The 23,266-nt window shown below is 42.4% G+C and overlaps 1 protein-coding gene across 3 annotated transcripts; it reads right to left on the bottom strand.

The window, feature by feature from the left end:
• Positions 1-28: 28 nt before the first annotated feature.
• brd8b (bromodomain containing 8b) lies at positions 29-22,900 on the bottom strand. 3 transcript variants are annotated; one of them, XM_039813842.1, is made up of 19 exons: positions 22,824-22,900; positions 20,046-20,142; positions 18,674-18,743; positions 18,510-18,559; positions 18,262-18,384; positions 18,092-18,172; positions 16,533-16,597; positions 15,337-15,503; positions 14,649-14,840; positions 13,489-13,582; positions 13,050-13,189; positions 10,161-10,590; positions 10,028-10,065; positions 9,744-9,943; positions 8,638-8,730; positions 8,199-8,267; positions 7,360-7,645; positions 4,036-4,080; positions 29-839 (listed from the first exon to the last, which is right to left on the bottom strand). In XM_039813842.1, exons 1-19 carry the CDS (start codon positions 22,840-22,842, stop codon positions 780-782), a joined length of 2,319 nt encoding a protein of 772 aa, XP_039669776.1. In that variant the 5' UTR covers positions 22,843-22,900; the 3' UTR covers positions 29-779. The 3 variants fall into 3 exon arrangements, with proteins under 3 accessions (XP_039669776.1, XP_039669777.1, XP_039669775.1); XM_039813843.1 differs by lacking the exon at positions 4,036-4,080 and having other exon boundaries at positions 30-839; XM_039813841.1 differs by lacking the exon at positions 29-839 and having other exon boundaries at positions 3,563-4,080.
• Positions 22,901-23,266: the final 366 nt, after the last annotated feature.

Here is a 23,266-nt window from a genome sequence, read left to right as displayed (position 1 = left end):
ATATGCAGTACAATAAATATATGGTGTTTTTTTTTAATTACACCATGTAAACCTATTCTGGTATAACCTCTAAATACAATTATGAACCTGAAAATGAGCATAATATGAGCATTTTAATTTAGAATGTTCCATTACTGAAAAAGGCAGAAAATCCAGCTGTAAAGATTTGTGATACATCTCACTGTAACGTTTTAGCAGTGATCCAACTGATAAATGTCTTGGTGCCGTCTGGTGTCAGACCAGCATGCAGTACTAGTAGCTTAGAATTTGTGGAACTGTACATTAGGACTTCTCCTGGTTGTTGTTGCCGTCTTGTGTCATTTCAGCCCACACGGGTCGGGCACAGTCAGCTAGTATTAATGCATCCACGATTCAACGTGATCAAATGGCGAGTAGAGCTCGTTCACCATTTGATCCCAAACAAACTTTTGCTGGTGAAAATGGATTTTTTGTGTGTTTTTTCTCTCAACGTCCTTGGCTGTTCCATCTCAGCAGAGGGAAACGATGAACCCTTTGCTGGAGAAATAAACCAGATAACTTGGGGAAAGTGGAGTGAAATCCCACATAAACCAATCGTATGAACTGAAGAAGAAACAGCTCTGTGAAGCTCTCTCAGATACAAAGACAGACATACACAAGCGCGCGGACACGCACACGCACACGCACACACACACACACACACACACAGCATAGTCCTCTTCAGAAAACAACCAAAGCATCCATCTCCACCTTCTCTGAGTGACTCTGTCTCTCTAAATGTCGTTCTCTGATACCTCAGTCTATTTCTTCATTTTGAGATCGGCCTCCATGGCACTACGGCGCCCCCTGGTGCCTCCGTCCTGCAGCAGAGAGACAGACGAGGAGAGACGGGGAGGAAAAAGAAAGAGAGAGACAGCCAAAAACAAAACAACATGTCACACGAGGATGTAAAGGTTCAAAAGGTCAGCTGGGCAGAGTGGAGGGAGGCCCTCACACCACTGAGCTCCGCAACAACAACAACAAACACTGCACAGTCCACCTCGGAAGGCTTCCTCCCCAAATGAAGAACAGAAAACAGACCGGTGATGATCAAAAAAAAAAAAAAAAAAAAAAAAAAAGAGGAAGATTTCAAAAGAAGGAGAAAATAAATTAGAACATGCCAAGACACGGACAATCGCACGTAAACAGAAAAACACAAGATACCGTCACGGGGTCATGAACCGAACGTCGACGAAAGCTTGGGTGATGAAAGGTTACTGGAGCCGGGGGGGTGTGTGTGTGTGTGTGTGTGTGTGTGTGTGTGTGTGTGTGCTTATGGTGAGGATATTGGGTCAAAACTGAAAGAAAACTTAAAAAGTTTATGAGGGGGACACAGACAGTGTGTTCAGAGAGGTGTTAGTGTGTGAGTGTGTGTGTGTGTGTGTGTGTGTGTGTGTGTGTGTGTGTGTGTGTGTGTAACTGTCAGATAGAAAGAGTGAGAGACAAAGAGGCCCTTTAATTGTTGGCCAGTGGTTTTCGTCAGCACTACTGAGTATTTAATACTAACGTTTTATTGGTCGGAGTGAGACCTTGCCACGTAGAAGAAAAACAAAGAAACGGTGAGAAACAAAGTCTGACATGTCTCAGGTTAAAGACGGCGCATCATGTGCAACATTTGAAGTTGAAAGTTGTGGGGTTGGCGCTTCTGTTGCCAGGCAACTGTCGGTCTGTCTGGCAAAATATGATCAAACCACACCCACGGCGCACTGATGAAGAAGATTAGAGTCAGAGGGCGGTGGCGCTTTACTTGGCCAAATTAAAAGGATTTCAACTTTGATTCAGTTGCAGTTCAACCAATGAGAGAAGAATTTGGCATATACCTGTGCTGCGCTTTAACTCCCAAAGTATCTGCACTCTACTCTGTGCCTCACCTCGTGAGGGTTACTATGTGGTGGAATTGCATTTTTCCGACTGTTGCTATTTGAGGCCAATAGTGATATAGATATTCGGCAGTTTAAAAGGTCCCATGGCATGAAAATTTCACTTTGACTTTTTTTTTACATTAATATGTGTTCCCCCAGCCTGCCTATGGTCCCCCAGTGGCTAGAAATGGTGATAGGTGTAAACCGAGCCCTGGGTATCCTGCTCTGCCTTTGAGAAAATGAAAGCTCTCTTCTCTCTCTTATTACCTCCCCTTTCTCTGCTTTGCCCGCCCAAAGAATTTGAGAAAAGAGAGCCATCATGGCTTTCAAACGAGCAAAGTGGCAGCTGGTCAACCCCCACCCTCCACCTTGCCCCCCCTCTCCTCCTCAATAGCTACAGACACAGAAATGGCACATCCTAAGGAAAGCTCATTGTGGGACTGGCTCTAGTGGCTGTAGTTCTGCACCCAGGCTGGATTTCAGGAAAGAGACTTCAGATACAGTATTAGGGGACCACTAAGGTCTATATAAAAGAGACTTCAGATACAGTATTAGGGGACCACTAAGGTCTATATAAAAGAGACTTCAGATACAGTATTAGGGGACCACTAAGGCCTATATAAAAGAGACTTCAGATACAGTATTAGGGGACCACTAAGGTCTATATAAAAGAGACTTCAGATACAGTATTAGGGGACCACTAAGGTCTATATAAAAGAGACTTCAGATACAGTATTAGGGGACCACTAAGGCCTATATAAAGAGACTTCAGATACAGTATTAGGGGACCACTAAGGGTCTCTTATAAAAGAGACTTCAGATACAGTATTAGGGGACCACTAAGGTCTATATAAAAGAGACTTCAGATACAGTATTAGAGGACCACTAAGGTCTATATAAAAGAGACTTCAGATACAGTATTAGGGGACCACTAAGGTCTATATAAAGAGACTTCAGATACAGTATTAGGGGACCACTAAGGTCTATATAAAAGAGACTTCAGATACAGTATTAGGGGACCACTAAGGTCTATATAAAAGAGACTTCAGATACAGTATTAGGGGACCACTAAGGTCTATATAAAGAGACTTCAGATACAGTATTAGGGGACCACTAAGGTCTATATAAAAGAGACTTCAGATACAGTATTAGGGGACCACTAAGGTCTATATAAAAGAGACTTCAGATACAGTATTAGAGGACCACTAAGGTCTATATAAAAGAGACTTCAGATACAGTATTAGGGGACCACTAAGGTCTATATAAAGAGACTTCAGATACAGTATTAGAGGACCACTAAGGTCTATATAAAAGAGACTTCAGATACAGTATTAGGGGACCACTAAGGTCTATATAAAGAGACTTCAGATACAGTATTAGGGGACCACTAAGGTCTATATAAAAGAGACTTCAGATACATATTATGTATACATAATATATACATATTACGATATTTTTGTGACTTTTTTTCAACGTTTGTCACTTTTTAAGAGGTCTTTGATTTTTTCTGCACCTTTTGACGTTTGTTTTTTTCAACGTTATGATTTTTTTCCTCAAATGCTACAAAATAGAATAAAACACCCAAATTCAATGAAAGAAGTCAACTAATCATTTATTTTACTTATAAAAAACGTTGTACAGGGAACCATCCATGTAAAAAAATAAAAACTTTTAACATTAACACTAAAACACTCCGAAAAAGATCCCTTTTTTTTTCTTTTTTTTAAATTGTGACCATGATGCACAGTGAGCGAAACATCAGAAAAATGCCCTTGTCTGTACTTCCTGGTGGACACAACTATGTAACGGTGACACTTTTTTAAAGTGTTTTAATCGGCTGACACATACAGCGATAGCAACTTATATCTGCAATAAGCTAATATTGGCCGATGAATCGGCTTGGCTGATTATCAGTCTAGTCGTACTAAAAAAGCTTGCGAGTTGGCTTCTGTCAATATTCAGAGAACGGTTTTGCTTCCTTTAATGCCAGTAAAATAGAAGTGAAGAGAAAGAAAAGAGATGAGAGGTGTAGACAGATGTGTCCAGAGTGTGTCCCGTTGTGTATGTCAGTGTGTGTGTTTTGCGTTGAGACAAGCGTGTGCGGAGCATGGCCTGGTGGTTCTGGTGAAATCTGAGGGAGAACCTGAATACTTACAAAGAGAGAGAGAAGGAAAGCAGGAGAGGCCATTGGGACACTGTCCTGTAGGAGGACAAACATTGGAGTGAGAAAGAGAGAGAGAAAAGACACACATGTGCGTGAGAAAGCAAGTTTCATACAAGTCTGCGTCAAAGACGACACGGCGAGGAAAGAGTGTCCATTCCATTCCATTCACACACACGTAGCACTTCCATGAACTACAGATTTTTTTTATATTGTTCAGCTATGTAACCGTTCTAAGTATGTGACGGTCTCGTTTCAACATCAGCTTGCTGTAGAGAAACCGCTAAACAAAGATTTAAACATTTAATGATTTTTAAGGCTTTTCATCAGAAGAGCAGAAAAGAGAGGGGATGCTCTACCAGGTGAGCTAGAGGTCGCCCCAAAGATTAAAACATTTTATTACATTTGCCTTTTGTCAAATACACTCTCCATTTTAAAAATTCCCTCTTACTTCGGGAGAAAATGTTGCAAATTCCCAGATATTCTGTGTCTGGAACTGACATTTCTTTTTGGATAATTTTCTGGTCATTTTAGGCCTTTATTTGTTTAGGACAGCTGAAGATATGAAGGGAAAGAGAGGGGGAATGACATGCAGCAAAGGGACCACAGGTCGAAGTTGAACCTGCGGCTGCTGCATCGAGGAGTAAACCTCTATATATGGGCGCAGGCTCTACCAAGTGAGCCACCCGGGTGCCCTGGAACTGAAATTTCTACATCCTATGATACTCTGAAAATGCCATGACCAACAGGAACCCTAATCCCTAATCAGTCTAATCACCCTAATCAGTCCTTCCAGAAAAATGCAGAGTTTTTTTGTGATTGTTGCAGGCAAAAATCCTTGATTATGCGGCACGTTTTCTTAAAAAATGCAATAGAATATGCTATATGATATTTATGCAATTTTATGTGATGAAATTGCGGGAACTTGCAAAAACTGCGGTTTGATGAAAAAGAGAAAAAAAAAGTGATCCCCCCCAACACCCTGCTTTTCAATGATGTTCACGTCGCGTAATTACGTCACTTCCTAATGTTCCCATGGCAACAGGGGAAAATGGCTGCTCTTGTGTGAAGTAAACGCAACATTTTTCAACTTTCTGCTAAGATATCTGTGACTTTTTTTTGCAACGAAAATGCGGGGATTATGAAATCATGCAAGCCCCGCATATTTTGCGCGGAAATCAGCAATTTATGCAGCGAAAGTGCGGCGTATTTGAACAAATGCGGCCCCCACATAAATATGCGGACTTTTGCTGATTATGTGTTGAATTATGGGATCGCATAATCGCGTTTTTCTGGAGGGACTGCCTAATAGACACAGACTCAAGACCCTCCCACCCCGAGTCACACAGTTAAGAGCACACACACACACACACACACACACAGTTGAGTCAGTGACAGGCAGATGCAGACAGACAGAAGTTAGTGAGGAGAGGAGCAGCCGACAGGAAGGACATGAATCAGCAGGGAAGTCAAGACCAGGAATGATTCCACTGAAGCACATCGTAGCGAGCCGAGACGAGACAGACAACTGGCACCGAGTTGACCACATGTCTCGAGTGTGCCGTGTAGTTTGTATGATGCTGATGTGAATGCAAATATATTACATGTAATCAGTGCCAAGTGTCAGCTTGCATCCCTGGCTCTGCAAAGTCACTTACATTACACTGAGTGACGCCAGGCTACACAATAACTAGTTAGTGAAGCACAATTCTGTTATAGTAATGAACAGACTTAGTTCCAAAAAGTTGCATAGAGGTTCTTTAAATTTATATATGAAAGTAGCATTCATTCAACAGACGTGATGTACAAAGGTATATTGTTTAATGTAATGTCCAGTCAAAATGTCAGCTTCTTTGCAGAACAGAGGGAAAAATGGTCAAGTTAGATTTATTCACATTAGCTAAATTGTCTCATATTAATGGGAGGAAATAACACACATTCTTTATCAATGGTGATCAAAACTGTCTTAGGATCAAGTATACAATCTGTTATAAATAGTGATACAGAAAGAAACCCAAAAGCCAAGTCAATCCAAAGGCCCTGCATTTATGATGGTCCTTTTAATCTATTAGAAATAGTTCAAAAGGACATACATTTTGGTCATCATGACATGTAGAACATTAGTCAGGTATCTGCTGAGACATGTTTTGGTAAAATTATGAGAACCCCCTCTGACCGTACGGTCAATTCAACAAATCTGGGACTTGAGTCCACAACTATGGCAACACGGTTCTCTACTGGCAGACTGTGTGACATATCCATTCATTCATTTCTTTCCACAAACCATCACTGACCTGTTCAAGGGACAGCAACATTCTGCTAGGTAACAGGAATGTTGTTACTGGACGATGTTTTCCTTTACATACTGTATATTTATGAATCTTCATACATACATATTTTACATGACGTCAGCCTACAGTAGTAGGACAATAGATGTCATTAAATTCTAAAGGTACGCAAACAATAACATGTTCAAAAGTTTGACATAACCTTACTATTCCTATACAAGAACCTTTGTAACTATATCAATGGGAAAAGTTAAGTCATCCACTTTGATCTGTTCCCTGAGCTTTCCCCACCTGTAAATAATCACATTAATTAAAGTTGCACTATGAGTTCCTGCATTGTTTCAGAGCAATTTCATTTTTGTCTCAAATCGCAGGTGTCTCTCCTTGATCCGCTAGCTGCCTGCCCCCTGAACACACCGTGAAAAAGCCCGGTCTCGGGAGACAACACAGGGGTCGTAAACATCACGCAAACACTAGGGGCACAGGCTGTTTACCCGGTCCCGAGACCGGGCATTTTCACAGTGTATTCCGGGGGCAGGCAGCTAGCGGATCAAGGACAGATGCCTATGATTTGATACAAAAATGAAATTGCTCTGAAACCATGCAGGAACTCATAGGGCACCTTTAAAGCCTTGCACACAGGTGTTTTCAGTTATTCTGATTAGACCTCTTCTCTGGTTAAAGTGTGAAGAGCGGAGCTACTGCTTTCTGAGATCACTCCATATACTATACAAAGTGTTAAATAAACACTCTGGAAAAGAGCTTTACTTCCACAAAGTCAGTGAAAACACCTGAGTGAGTGGACCGTGGATGCGTAAGGGCTTCAAAGACTGACTCCATGATTTTGATAAAGTAGCTCCTCCACATCCCAACATTTCTTCCTGGCTCACTGTTGATATTTCTGACACTCAAGAGTTGAGTTTCGAACATTAACAGTGACATCTTTGGAGTGGGAGTTTTATACAGTGCTTTGTTTCACACCTTTAAAAGGGGATTCTAATTTGACCCCCAACAAGTCGCCCCGACCCACCTTCTCAGCCGGCTCTCCTGGCTTACGGTTTCCCTCCCTGCCGCGGAGGCTCTTGGCCGAGATGGCGCTCTCCGAGGTCTGCATGATGAGCTGAGTGGCCAGGAACTGCTGGACGTGCTCCAGGACATCGCGCTGCATCTCCAGCGCCATGTGGTACACGTCGTGGTCCGACGAGTTGTACATGACGGCGTTCTGGAACATCAGCATGATGTCGCGCTGGAACTCGGCCGTTGTACGAATCACGCCGGACTCAATGTTCTTCTTAATGGCCGACAGGTCCATGGGTCTGGAGCAGGAAGGATGGTGGGAGTAACAAGGGAGAGACAGAGATGCGTTTATTGAACTGTGCGTTTACCACAAACAATCACCGTTATTTACTATTACTGTTATTACACTGGTTAACAAAGATTCATTCCTATTTGCTGCAAAGGAGAATTTTGGTGCAGCATGAATTCACTAAATGCACTTCAGATTCTGTGAAAATATATGTTGTGCATGTAATGTGGGTGTGCACGTAAGATGTAATTTGACTAAAAAAATTCTGAATTGACTTTATTGTCACTGTTAAGTACATTAAACGGAATTAAAAGTGCTACTCTATGGTGCAAACATAAAAACAAACATTAAACTAAGAACATCAGATCAGAGAATGTGAAAATGGTGAAAAGATTAAAAACTAGAGTAAATAGTAAAATAGTGACATCATTTAGTAAAATAATTTATTAGCATTGCACATTACGTAAAGTGCATAGCAGCATAAGTGGATGAAAGTGCTTATTGTTTTTTTCTTATTTATTGTGCAAAAAAGCAAGTGAGTGCGTGTGTGTGTGTGTTCTTACCTGTGTACGATGCTGTGGTAACCAGGCGCGATGTCATCTGACACAGGCTGCAGGAAGACACTGGCATACCTGAGAGAAACATGAATTGATGAAACTGTAAAACATCGACTTTCCTTTAACTCTTATGGGGAGTTCACATTCTACAATTCTATTTACACACAGTGGGCTTTTACACTTATATTAATAATATATTAATATTAATAAATATATTAACACATTCATTGAACAAATGAACAAAACAGACTGATTAAATACTATAATGTTGGAGTGTAACATTAATAGAAAAAAAGTCTCACAGCTCATTACAATCAGGACAATTGTGTGATAACCTTAAAAATTGAGGCTCTTAAAAACTTTGACTGCGAGATATTGCTAAAGTATTTTGGGGCAACAAAGACTGATTGGTTGTTGAGGTTGAGGCACTCCCAAGAAGCTCCACCTGTGATTGGCTGCGGCTCTCCACACCAGCATAATGGCTTTCTTCCAGATCTTCTGGGCCTGCACTGCCTCCTGGTCCTCCCCACACGTAGATCTGATGCACACCGAGAGGAAGTGAAGACAGAGCGAGAATGAAAAGAGGATTGTGAAGTGCACAGGGAATGGAAAACAAGACGCAGAAGAGAAATCACAAGTGGCAGAGAGGCAAGTAGAGATTAAAAAAAATAAAAAAGCACACATTGTTGGGATTTTTATGTCAGCAGCCAAAAAGTGCTTAGCTCAGAGAAATGGAGCCCTAATCTGATTCAGAGGCCATGACATGAATACTCATGACAAATGCCAGCGAAGCTTCAACTAGTTTTAAAGGAGCATTTCTCTTAAAATATTTTGTTGCGGTAAGGACTAAGGGTGTAACGATATAGCGATCCGGATCGCTATATCGCATTATTCAATCATTAACGATCCAATATTATCGATTCAAAGTAAAATTATTAATCTTTAAGATGCACCTTGATTTAGAAATTCCCACTTTATATTTATTTATTTATTTTATGAAAAAGAGTAGTTTGCGGGTGCCCGGTAGCTCAGTTGGTAGATCCATATATAGAAGTTTACTCCTCGATGCAGCGACCGCGGGTTCAACTCCGCCCTGCGGCTCTTTGCTGCATGTCATTCCCCCGCTCTCTCCCCTTTCAGGTCTTCAGCTGTCCTGTCAAAATAAAGGCCTAAAAAATAATCTTAAAAAAAAATATAGTTTGTTTTTAATTTAAATGTCTGGAAGAGCTGAGTTGTGAAATTGTCAAATCATATTTTAGTTGCTTTTGTATGTATTGCCTCACAGGCCTCTGAATTGACTCAAAATCGAATCCTGGAAGACCTTGTGATATCAGTAACTATTGTATTGTTGGCTAAAGAATCAATAGAATATTGTGTGGTGATAAAAGGTGTGATTTACAGCCCTAGTAAGGACAGGGGTTAGCTTAGGACATGGCCCTGGATTCACACATGCATATCATATCACAACATATCACCCAGTAGATAAAAATGGTTATTATGACACAATCGTCACAGTGCTGTCTGCAACCATGAACACACGTGGACACCTACAGCTGGGAAGAAGAGGCCGGGCTGCTGGCAAGCGAATCGGCTGTGTAGCGCTGGGAGGGCGGGCCGTAACCGTCCTCGCTCTCGCTAGCTGCCCGCTCCACCTCTGACAGATAGGGACCCTCCCCCTCCCCACACTCCTCTTTCAGCTCCATCCCTTCTTCTGGGTCGCCCTCACTCCCTGCCTCCTCCTCCTTCACCTCCTGGATTCAAGAACACACACATTAAGTGAAATGACTGTTTTTACAGAGGTTATGCATGTGTGTACGTGTGCAGAAGTCTGTTACCTTGGACTCTTTCCCGGACACAGAGCTGTCCTCAGAGTCTGTGGTACAGAAATGAGAAGGGGATTAGAAATATATAAGCATGATATTTGTATTTGTGTGTTGGAGTGTGTCACCCTATACATACACCACCCACCTAGGCAGGGCGGGTTGGGCTCCGGCTGGCTCCATTCCTCTCCTTCACTCTTGACCGTCGCGTCAGTGGCCTCCTTCCCCACCGCCCCCCCCTCCTCCGTAACCTCACTTCCCGGTGCACCGTCGTCGGAGGTGACATCACTTCCGGTCGCCTCTGGCCCCTCACAGTTTCCCTTGAGCCGTTGTTCTCTTTTAATTTCCGGTTGATTCTGGGTCTCCATGCCGGGAGGAACCAAGGCAGACATTGCGGCCACATCCCGAGGCTCCTGTGTGGGATCCGAGTCCTGGAGCGTGGGTGCTGGGTCTGAAGCCTTCAGCTCCTGGGTGTCCCAGGGGCCGGGGAGGGTGTGTCCTTCTGACACGGCCTCTTCACACAGAGAGAGCGCTGCTTCCACCGCTGCTGCATCCAAGGCCTCCACTGAGTCATCGACCTGGGAAGAAGGAGGGAAGGACAGGGACAAGAAGACAGAGAAGTTGGTGAACTAATACAGTACACAGCCAATATGATCTTATTGATTCAGGAAATGTTGTCCATGTTACATAATGATGCACTGGGAATTGGCCACAAGTCAAACATTTGCTTTTTTGTGTGCACAAAACAAATCAGAGTACATGATAAGACATCTGAAATATTGATTGAGTAAATTTCATACTTCTCTACATCATGAACAAAAGGAAAACAAACACCTCAAGGCCTCCAAAAAGGGAGTAATCATTAAACAAATGAGCAGTGGTGGAATGAAACTAAGTACAAATTTGAGGTACTTGTACTTTACTTGAGTCTATTCTTTTCGTGCCACTTTCTACTTCTACTCCATTTTAGAGAGAAATGTTGTAATTTTTACTAGTGGTGTCAGTTAAACGCGTTATTAACGGCTTTAACGCAAACCCATTTTAACGGCGTCAATTTTTTTTAAATCGCAAGATTAACGTTCTTTTTGGCATAGCAAACTTTGTAGTTTCACATTCTGTTGCAACAACTAGTAACGTTAGAAAAACTACAACACCACACCGGATCTAGCTAGACCAGAAACTAAACAACAGGCACGCCGCACACGCTTGTTTGGGCTCGCGAGCCGACCAAAGAGCAGTAGGCTAACGTTACGTTTTGAGTGGATGGCAAGTGTGAGACGCCGAAATGGACCCCAATAAGATTCTGAATGGAAAGTTTACTTTTAAAAAGTTGCCAAATGTTTCCATTGACAAGACCAAAGTGATGTGTGTGTCATCACAGCATTCCAGTCTGAAATACCACTTGATGACCAAGCACACAGCTGATGGCCGAGCACACAGCTGATGACCAAGCACACAGCTGATGGCCGAGCACACAGCTGATGGCCGAGCACACAGCTGATGGCCGAGCACACAGCTGATGGCCGAGCACACAGCTGATGGCCGAGCACACAGCTGATGGCCGAGCACACAGCTGATGGCCGAGCACACAGCTGATGGCCGAGCACACAGCTGATGGCCGAGCACACAGCTGATGGCCGAGCACACAGCTGATGCCAATTCTCAGCCCCCTCCTCAAAGCCAGGCGACAAAAGCGCAAAGCAAGCCGATCCACTTTTCCATGTTGATAAGAGCATTAAAATGAGAAACAATAATGGGACAAAAAGAAATCAAGGGACATTTAGAATAGATAAAAATTTGCAATCAATTGCGAGTTAACTCTGACATTAATGCGATTAATAGCGATTCAATATTTTAATCGTTTGACTGCACTACTTTTTACTTGTTACTTTACAAATTAGGATGTTTGCACACAAAACACAAATAAGATGTTTTATTAAAAATTAAACTACCCAACAATATAAAGGCCTACAAGTACAGCTGAAAGATTAGCCAACTGAACAAAGGACTGTTTGTTTCCAGTTTCTAAAATGTGAGGATTTTTCTGAATGTACATTTACTTTTTATACTTTAAGTAAATTTTCCTGATGATACTTACATACTTTTACTCAAGTAACATTTTCAATGCAGGACTTTTACTCGAGTATTTTTACAGTGTGGTATTAGTACTTTTACTTAAGGATCTGAATACTTCTTCCACTACTGAAAATGAGTATTAAAAAAACAGCAAATTTCTCTCTTTGGTATCCAGTCTAAAACTACAAAGTCTGGTGCTTAAATGTGTTTCACTCTTGCACTGTTGTCATGAATCCATTAGGCCTCCTACACACTGCCTGCGTGGCGTGAGCGTGGCGTGAGCGTGGCGTGAGCGTGGCGTTTCTGTTGCGTGGCGGCTGCGTGGCGTTTTCTGTCTTTGCACACCAGAAACGTGTCTGCTGCTAGCTGCTAATGTGCTGCTCCTAGCCTTGTCTGGACACACGTTTGTTTCCCATAAACATAAATATATACTGATTTGATTACACCAAAGACAACGTCGGCAGTATTGACGGCAAAATAGGCTCCAGAATATTTCCTTCTGTATTGACGGGCAATATTTGAAAATCGATATTTTCGACTTTCAAACATCAAAATATCATTTATTAAAATGCATTTGTGTCAAAATGACATAAACATCTTTTCGTATTCTATTTTGCCTGGAAACGCTTCCATCACGCTTGCGTGTCGCGTGAAAAATAGGCCTGAGACGTGCGTGTTACGCAGGCAGTGTGCAACCTCTAACCTGTTAACATGGGAGGCGAAATAAAAACGGACACGCCACGCAGCTGACACGCTCACGCCACGCTCACGCCACGCTGTCAGTGTGCAGGAGCCCTTACTCCTCCACATACTGCTGCAGTAATAGCTTTTCTGTCTAACATATTCCCCAATTAACATAAATAAAATAGCCAACCAACTCTGATCCTGGTCATGTTTGCCTCTTTGATGGTGAAGGATACAAACTGACGTGGAGCCTGTGATAAATAAGCCAAGTATGTACCTTCTCCTCTATGATGGCGATGATGTCTCCTACTGTCTCCAGGTCCAATTCGTCTCCCATGTAAGACACAGCTACAAGGTCCTCCACCAACCCCGTCTCCTCGCCGAGCTCTACCTTCACCGCAGCTTCTGCTTCACCCTCTACACACACACACACACACACACACACACACACACACACACACACACACACACACACACACACACACACACACACACACACACACACACACACACACACACACACACACACACACACACACACACACACAATTAAAAACTGCAAAGTTGTAAGTAATTATTTACTTATTTACTTACTAAACGCACTGAGCTACAAAAGGCCGGGTCCTTCCTATGAGTCGGGTATGGCACTCGTAGTAGGAAACAACAAGTGTGTGTATTTGTGTGCATGCGACAACAGTTATGCAAAGTGATTTTACCTGTGATGACCTCATGACCAGGTGGTAAGGCAGTGGCTGCGGTGGCTGTCTGTATGCCATTGGTGAGGCTTCCAGTAGAGTCTCCCTCCCCAACCTGACATCAGTCAAAAAGTGAGTTTTAATCTAGTACTGCTATGATTTTGATAAAATTATACAGTTCAAAATAATATTCATTGACATTAGAATAGAGAATATTAGAATGTTGCAGTAAGATCTGCGGTCTGTGAATCATTGCTGCTTTAAGGCTCTGACACACCAACCCGACGACCGACCGACGGGAGAGAAGCCAGTCGGACTGATCAGTCTCCCCGAGTTGGTCCAAAAAGTCAGATCACCGACCTCGCCAGACTGTCCGACAGCCGATAATCGGGTTGGTGTGTCTGCATAGGCGGCGATACCGAGGGTGTTCTGGAGCTCAAGCACCCACGGAAAATACTGAGCACCCACGTGTGCCAGACTGCCAGTAGGCAACATTAATTTAAAATTAAATAATCGCACTAATGTCATAGTGTGATTGGTTATGTCGGTGGCATTGATTCTTAATTTCCCACGAAGCTGATCGCGTTTACGTGTCAGTTCAACTTTTCATCTCCAATCCTATCTGTATTTGTGAGAAGTGGCGCTGTCCTGAGTTGAAAGATAGCCTACTTTACGGCTTTATTATCGAGTTAATAGGCGTGTGTGTTTGTGTCGGCCGCTGTCCATTTCCTAAGATTCTGAAACGCAAACATTTTTTTTTTAAAGGGCGTGCGCCCGTGAGCACCCATGGAGGAAAACATAAATCGCCGCCTATGTGTGTCAGTGCCTTTAAAAAGTCACCAAATCAGTGAATGGTGCATTCACTCACATGTAACAATATAAACTCTGAGAATGTGGCAATATCCATAAGACTGTGAGCTAAAACAATAAGTCTTAAAAAGCTGCATAGCCAATCATCGTTATCTTCATTCATTTGAAATGAATATTCCATGATTACCTTTTGTACAGCGCAGACCTTTCAAGCTTATTTTCTAGTAACATTCCATCAATTTGTGTTTATAGTGTATATCTTTGAGGCATTTACAGGTCTTGCTTGTTGCTTTATATGATTTTATATCATTTCCAATTGCTGGTATTCTCACAGGTCTGAATGTCATGATGTAAGCTAAGCTGGCTCTCACCACACGGGTGCTGGCTGAGATGAGGTTGCCTTTTTTCAGCAGTTCTGATAGGAGAGGTGAGGGCGGCGGCGTGGCCTTCTGGGTGAGGAGCCTCTTCTGTGGTGAATCATCTACTAGAGCGGCCAGGCCCCCATCTTTGGGCCCTGGGCCTGGAGCATCCGTCGCCGGTAGAAACACTCCGACCCCCTGGGCCTGGCAGAGGCAGCAAACAGTCAGTGAGAGGGGTTGGCACAGTTGAGCTGCAACATCTCACCTAGTTCCTTCCAGGAGCTGAGACTGCCAAAAACACCATCATGTGAGGTGATCTTTTTCCAATGTCTCATAATGAGATTAAATAAACTACTTGGAGATACACAAAAGGCACTTTTGTGGAGTCTACAGTGTTGATTTCAATCTTAAGATATTGTAAACAGACACACCAAGACTTTAATTTGACCAGAGATGTTGGTGTTGAATTTCAGTTTATGTGACAGCCACCAAATCTACTACAGTGAAGCCTGAATTATACTTCTGTGCAGTGCCTGAAGTACAGTAACAGTGAGTACTAATATGTTCCGTGAAATGATTTCATGATAAAAAAGGTAAACCCCTTAAAACCCTTATTAAACACATTGGTATTCTTGTGGCATCTCATCACTGCTAAATGAGTATATAGACCAAACGCTGTTCTACACGAGCGTGTTCTTACAACTGAGTGGGTGGTGGTGTCATCGGAGGCAATGCCTCCTGTATCCATGGACTGTGTGGAGACCGAAGAGTCAGCCTGAGAGTCCATGGTGGGGGGGCTGGCGCCCATGGGAGAACGTACAGTTACACTGGGCAGACGCTTAGGTGTGTTTTTCATCGCCTGACGAGCTGTGATGGACAGAGAAGATGAGAGGGGGCGAATAACAGAGAGAATACATCAATCTGTTTTTGTTCATGGAATCAGAAAAAAAACAGCACAGAATTTAGGACAAAGACACCTAGTGAAAGCGCACAAGTCAACCCAAGAACATCAGAGAAAGAAGTGTCTTAATAAGTCCCTTACAAGTAACATGTAATACAAAAAATATTCCAAGAAGAGGGCAGGGCAAAGTTTTCTAGAAGTTGTAGATTTGTTGCATTCATTTGTTACGACTACCATTTGAAGTCACTGTTCCATTATTAATGTGACTATTATCGCCACTGTTCATCACATCCCCAACCGGCTCGTCAGACACCGCCTACCAAGAGCCGGGGTCTGTCCCAGGTTTCTTCCCAAGAGGGAGTTTTTCCTCGCCACTGTCGCACTGCTTGCTCTTGAGGGACTTTTTGTAATTGTTGGGGCTTTGTAAATTATAGAGTGTGGTCTAGACCTACTCTATCTGTAAAGTGTCTCGAGATAACCTGTGTTATGATTTTGATACTATAAATAAAATTGAATTGCATGAAAGCCCTCACTGGAACATAAATGTAAAGTACAATTTCACAAATGTTATACATAGGATGTCGTTATTCATTGAGACTATGAGCAATGTGTACATTAGTGGGTTTTTTGTTTTTAACAATGTCATAAAAGTGTACAACACTGAAATTACTATGATGTTTATGAAACATTTATCTTGGCAAAATAGCAGATATTCTCTTTGTAAAGCTCTTGCAGCTTGAAAAGTGGATGAATTTCGCAAAAGAACGTATTGACAGAAATCTAGTGAAATGTATTGCGTTATTTATGATGCCATTTCAAAATCTCTATCACAGCATGCCAGCTCATGTGGGGGTATGACACAGTGGAAACACCTATCATAGAGAGAAGTATGAATTTCACATTAAACACCCACACAATCCAAGATATTCAGATTTCCTGCAGAGAAATGACAGTGCTCAACAGGGGGGCCTTCCCAGTGTGCAGGCGGAGCCTACCTTGGTACGCTGTTTCTGTGGCTCTCCTCTTCTGTTCCGCTTCCTCCTCAGCCTGCTTCTTCTTTCTGAGGTTAGAAAATCACACAGTTTAACAACCTGAGAAGATGGTATATAGGGTGGTGGTACAAGGGCAAAAAGGAAAGGCGATGGATTGTGGCTGAAAGGTGTGAATTGCAGTAGCGAACTGGGTGAACCCTCTCCCATTCGCTGTAATGAGAACTGCTGGGTGTTACTGAGCATGTAGCTGCTCCAGGGTGGTTGCTCAATGGCCGACAGAGACTAAAAGGCTGTTTTACGCTTCTGCGTCACCTCCACGCCGTCGCTCCTACGGCGTTGTGACCTTTTCGGAGTTCTGCGTCGGGGTTGCTTTGCATCGTGGTGCATTTCACCGCCAAAACGCTAGGGGGTGACAAGTCGGAGGTTATTTGCGAGGTGTCTGCCAGACAGTTTATGTTATGTTATGTTAGCAAGCAAACTTTAGCACAACTGCCCACAAAGTACTGCTTGCCGGCGAAGTGCTAATTTCAAAACGTTACGGACATATAGACACTTTACAAACGGATAACCCCGTCATTGTAACCAAAATATGTCTGAATTAAAAAAGCTGACGTCAGTGAACTAGCATGTTGCTACTCCCCACAGTAGGCTGCTTGAAACACCGACTATCAACACACAGGACCAGTTGACCAATCACAGTCCTTGCGCTCTGTGTCGCCTGGACGCAAAGTTACACATTTTTGGAGGTGCACGTCAAGCTACAGCGGAGGGCTCAGAGGAGGGTTCCTGCGGGGGTTCGCCGTCGATTCGACGCAGAAGCATAAATCAGCCTTTAGGCTGTGTCCAAAATCTCCCCCCTTGTTCTCTCATTCACTAGCCTCCATGTAATTAGACACTCGGTAGTTCTCACTCTATAGTGAGCAGTAAATGAAGATTTCTGTCATCGATCTTTGTGTGTCATCACTGACAGGTGATGAGTCACACGCGGTGATTTTTACATCTATAAAATGCAACGCTGTTGTTAGAAAGTGGCTTCTGTACAATGGACACTACTTTTTGGTTCCATGGTGGAGTTTTGGAGGTAACTATTATACACAGTACCAGTCAAAGGTTTGGACACGCTTTCCCATTCAAGTCAATAAGAAAGCGTGTCCAAACTTTTGACTGGTACTGTTTATACACATGTACACGCAAATAAAATGGCACAGGGTAAATATAGTGCACTACATTATTAAATAAGGAAGTGATTTTAGACTTTGGCCTGAGGATTTACTAGACAACCGCTGTCTGTACAAGACTAAAATGTATCATGTGTAGCATATTCACAGGCTACAGCAGCATTAAGCGCACCTACAGCTAAGGAGGATGGGAAGTTAGGGTAATTTTCTTTGCGGAAATCTTGTCATGAACTAAATGTTGTACAGGTTCTCATTTTGACAAGATGGTGTAAAATCAAATTTCAGGAGATCAGGACCACCAAAGTTGTTCAAATCCAACTGAAATTAAATTGCAGTTTGGGTTATTATTTTTGCTACAGCATATAGTACATATAGGAGTCCTACAGTGTGATCTCTGCCCACAGCTCCTTCAGCTGGGAGTCCATGTGACCCGTCTGGATCAGATCCACCTCCTTCTTCAACTTCCTGTCGGGACAGAAAGCACAGGGGGATTAGCGGTCATGCCTCGCAGTCAAGCGTCTTTTAAGCGATCTTCTTTTTAAGGGTCTATGTACCTGTACTGCTCCTGTGTGTCTCGCAGCAGTTTCTTCAGTTCCTCTATCCTCTCAGTGGTTAGCCTACGAACGATGACATCTTCGATGGTTTCGACCACCTCGCCCTTCTCACCGCGCTTACGCCTGGAGCAGAGGAGGGCACACTTTAAGTCAACTCACAAATATGTTATCCGCGTCAGACAAAGTGACGACACTTTCTTATAATTCTGCACACAGGCGCGTGTCTACGTCTGTGTTACAATACTGACTTTGGTGCTTCCGTGGCCTCCAGCAGCTCAGAGTATTGGGAGGCACAGTGCTGAGAAACGGAGAGAATATCGGTTATCCTGAGGCCCATTTTGCAGAGCTCGGCAGAGTTACCTGCTCAAAAGACAACTGGAGAAAATGTTTTGGAGGTTTGTAGCTTTCTCACCTTCTGTGAGAACCAGTCAGGTGGACGGCCCGGCTCGGAGAAAGGCTTGATGGCTCTACTTACAGACACCCTGGAAAACAGAGAGAAATTCAGAGAGAAATGCATTCAAGTTAGGAATAAATTCAGATGTGTAAAAGTTAAGTCCAGGGTATTGTGAAACAGCATTGGAACGGTTCATTAAAAATATAAACCGCGTTGTAGTATTATGCCTCAACAGCTGTCAAAATAAATTTTATTTCAATTATTTTTTGAAAGGGTTCAGCTGATAAAATAAAAAACAGGTTGATACTGGTCTTCTCATACAAACTGCTTATTGATTGTCAAGGGCATGTACCACCACTGAATAAGATCCTATCTGTCACCATTCAGACACTATACATAGCCCAAGTCTGACCTCTAGTGGTGAGAATTAAGACCAACAGATTTAACAGGACATACTACTGTAGCATTTTTGCACCATGCCCTAAAAGTTGGATATAACCAGATAATGTATGTGAGCTAATATGTTAAATTGTAAAGAGAAAAACGTTCAGTTTGCCAATTACATGAACTAAATCAAGTGTGAATGGATGGGTTGATGCTCTTTTCTTGTTAAAGGGGAACTATGCAGTTTTTTTTAGCTTAATTTACCTTAACTGAACAGCTTCGGAGTCATTGGAATGGTTGTATGACTTTTTTCGGGTTGAATGGTGATAGTCTCGCATCCCCCTAGCGCCTGTGAGCGGAAAAACCACCCTCGCAACTTTCGGCCAACGAGCCGGCGGCCTCAGCGTCAGGAAGTATCGCGTGAAATCAGGTCTCGCGATGTAAGAAATTGCTTCACGGCACTGCACACATACATACAGGAACCCGACTAGCTATAAGAACAAGGTAGCGATGGAGTTTTTCACACTATCGTCTGGGCTGAGCCGGCAAAAAAGAAGCAGAAAGCTAGGAAAGCATTGTCAAGGAACAGAGAAAGAGGAAATGGCAGACTGACCAAGCGAGGAGTCAGCAGTTACATCTATTCTGAAGCTGTAGGGGGGGGGCTCTATAGAGAAACCTGCTAGCAAAAAGTGAGAAAACAGCGAAGAAATGGCCAAAACTGCATAGCGCCCATTTAATGAAGATCACAATTGTTTAAAGGTTTGTTGAGAGGTCAAAGATACTTGACTGGACTGATTTGATTTGTTTGCAGTAAAAAGCTTGAGTAAAAAGCATATTTTTTATATACTTTGATTTTATATTTATTTAGTATAATGGAGATAGTATACTCTTTGGTGACTTTCTATGTGTGAAATGTATGAATGCAGAAATCTTATGAACTGTGTCTGCCCCCTTTTAGAAATAACAAAAACAGTTGAGTAAATTGTAGAGTAGGTTTTCTTCTTACCAGTTTTGGTCACCACTCCTCATAACAGAGGAGGCCAGGCACAGTTTCTCCCTGACTGACCAGGGCTCTGTTGGCCCCACATTCAGTAGCTTGTGTTCTGTGAAAAAAGTACAAAATACAGTGAAATCATAACATGCGCAGTTATTCTTGGCAGCGGGACCTTGCCTATGTTCCCACATTTTTAAGATTATCTTTCCAAAATTAAGCCCTATGTTCCCACATTTCCTTTTTCATAAATTTGTATCAGATTGTATCCCCCTAACCCTAAAAAAATGTTGTGGGAGGATTGGGCTTAAAAGGTCCCATGACATGGTGCTCTTTGAATGCTTTTATATAGACCTTAGTGGTCCCCTAATACCGTATCTGAAGTCTCTTTTATATAGGCCTTAGTGGTCCCCTAATACCATATCTGAAGTCTCTTTTATATAGACCTTAGTGGTCCCCTAATACTGTATCTGAAGTCTCTTTTATATAGGCCTTAGTGGTCCCCTAATACTGTATCTGAAGTCTCTTTTATATAGGCCTTAGTGGTCCCCTAATACCATATCTGAAGTCTCTTTTATATAGACCTTAGTGGTCCCCTAATACTGTATCTGAAGTCTCTTTTATATAGACACTTACGTAGGTTCCCTAATACTGTATCTGAAGTCTCTTTTATATAGGCCTTTGTGGTCCCCTAATACCATATCTGAAGTCTCTTTTATATAGACCTTAGTGGTCCCCTAATACTATATCTGAAGTCTCTTTTATATAGACCTTAGTGGTCCCTTAAACTGTATCTGAAGTCTCTTTTATATAGGCCTTAGTGGCCCCCTAATACTGTATCTGAAGTCTCTTTAATATAGGCCTTAGTGGTCCCCTAATACTGTATCTGAAGTCTCTTTTATATAGGCCTTAGTGGTCCCCTAATACTGTATCTGAAGTCTCTTTATATAGGCCTTAGTGGTCGTCCTCTAATACTGTATCTGAAGTCTCTTTTATATAGACCTTAAGTGGTCCCCTAATACTGTATCTGAAGTCTCTTTTATATAGACCTTAGTGGTCCCCTATACTGTATCTGAAGTCTCTTTTATTTAGACCTTAGTGGTCCCTTAATACTGTATCTGAAGTCTCTTTTATATAGGCCTTAGTGGTCCCCTAATACTGTATCTGAAGTCTCTTTTATATAGGCCTTAGTGTTCCCCTAATACTGTATCTGAAGTCTCTTTTATATAGGCCTTTGCGGTCCCCCTAATACTGTATCTGAAGTCTCTTTTATATAGACCTTAGTGGTCCCCCTAATACTGTATCTGAAGTCTCTTTTATATAGGCCTTAGTGGTCCCCTAATACTGTATCTGAAGTCTCTTTCCCAAAATTCAGCCTTGGTGCAGAATTACAGCCACTAGAGCCAGTCCCACAATGAGCTTTCCTTAGGATGTGCCATTTCTGTGTCTGTAGCTATTGAGGAGGAGAGAGGGGGCAAGGTGGAGGGTGGGGTGTGGCCTTGACCTTATGACCTCATAAGGAGCAAGGTTCCAGATCGATCCATCTGAGCTTTCATTTTCTCAAAGGCAGAGCAGGATACCCAGGGCTCGGTTTACACCTATCACCATTTCTAGCCACTGGGGGACCATAGGCAGGCTGGGGGAACGCATATTAATGTTAAAAAAAAACTCATAAAGTGAAATGTTCATGTCATGGGACCTTTAAATTGAAGGGAAATGTAGGAACACAAGACCTCATTTTGAAAATGTCCTAGAAATGTGGGAACATAGGGCCTAATTTTCAGTGTAAAAAAAAAAATCTTAGAACATAGGGCTGACCCCTTGGCAGCCTCTGGCTTGTAACTAGCTAACTGATATGCCTTATTTCAGGGCACAAACATGATAACGGCAAACCTCAATCCCAGGACAAATACATTTGGCCCATTTTGTTAAAACAGAGGTTTTTGCTAGAGCCCTTCAAACACTCAGTTGGGTTTCATTCTGCCATTAAACAATATATGATAACATACTAGTCCAAATGTGCGCACAACACATAACTCGGATAAACAGACATCTTTATGAGTTAGTGTCTTCTGTCAGAGCAGACAAATTAATCTGTCTCTCATTTCACATTCTACGTTAACTAGCTAGCTGTCATCAGGATGAGTCTGTTTTGTTTTTTGTCAAGAGTAACGTTAATTTGTTTAACGTTCCTCACGGTCCTGTCCATATACAACTCAAATAAACTATACGCTCGGAGATATATTAATGATGTAGCTAAACCTTCTAAATATGACGGCCACCCGCAGCCGCGCACCTGGAGGTTTTATGGTTTATCAGAGTTAGCTAGCTAGCTAGCTACTGTTAGCTAGCTAGATTGTTTACTAACGTTAGCTTCTGTCGTTTTAGATGATGCTTCTGAGACTTATTGTAGCACTTCGCGTGTTTCTCTCAAGTGCTGGGGCTTAAACTAATATGTTGCATATTAGCATTAATATAGTATCAAAATAGTTATAAGCCATAGTTCTGCAGACACTAACATACACTAGCTAAGAGTTTGGTAACATTTAAACAGTAGCGTTAGCTTAGCGAAGCTGATTACGGGGGACACATTCACGGGACACACACAGCTACACGGTGTACATTTGATCAAGCGACGACGCTAGACGGCTAGAGTGCAACCTTTAATGTAACACTTCTATGGGTACAACCAAAGTAAATTAACCGCAATGTTTGGAGTTTGTTTACGTTGCTGTTAGTTTTGCTATAAATCACGAACAAAATCGAAAAAGAGTTTGGAAATATAGTACTCACTGCCGATACCGCTCGCCATTTCTTTTGTGATAAGGCCGCGTACACAACTTCCGCCGGACAGGTTTTAGTGGTACACACAGACGTTAGGGTGAAAAAGGAAAACAGTTAAACTAAATATATAAAGGTTTCTGTTTAATCCCGAATTTAGTTTCGAAAAAGCATGCATTTTTTTCCATTTTAAATTCCAGTCAGGCATTAAAGCTATATTTAATACATTTGTAAAAGGTTGATAGGAGGTCCTTCTGTATTTATGTTGCTGTGTCTTGTTGGTGTTAACACCAGGGGCGATTCTAGGATCCAACCTTTAGGGGGGGGCTCAGCCCCTAATGAGAACGTGACACAGATACAGTGCCTTGCAAAAGTGTTAACTACCCCTGCTAAATAAGTAATTTCACAGGATAGCAATGACTGTATGTATTTATTATTACAACAGTATACAATAA

The sequence above is a fragment of the Perca fluviatilis genome, chromosome 10 (genome assembly GCF_010015445.1).
Source record: "Perca fluviatilis chromosome 10, GENO_Pfluv_1.0, whole genome shotgun sequence".
Lineage (NCBI taxonomy): Eukaryota > Metazoa > Chordata > Actinopteri > Perciformes > Percidae > Perca > Perca fluviatilis.
The sequence above is the reverse complement of the archived record's forward strand: the minus strand, read 5'-3'. Positions and strand labels throughout refer to the sequence as shown.

Bases quoted from the DNA above. Each gene is read 5' to 3' on its own strand.
- brd8b (XM_039813841.1), bottom strand. The intron at 15,504-16,532 runs GTAGGCTCCGCC...TGTCCATCACAG, and splicing joins CACAGAAACAGCGTACCAAG to CTCGTCAGGCGATGAAAAAC. The intron at 4,081-7,359 runs GTGGGTCGGGGC...GTCCTCCTACAG, and splicing joins CAGGAGAGCCGGCTGAGAAG to GACAGTGTCCCAATGGCCTC.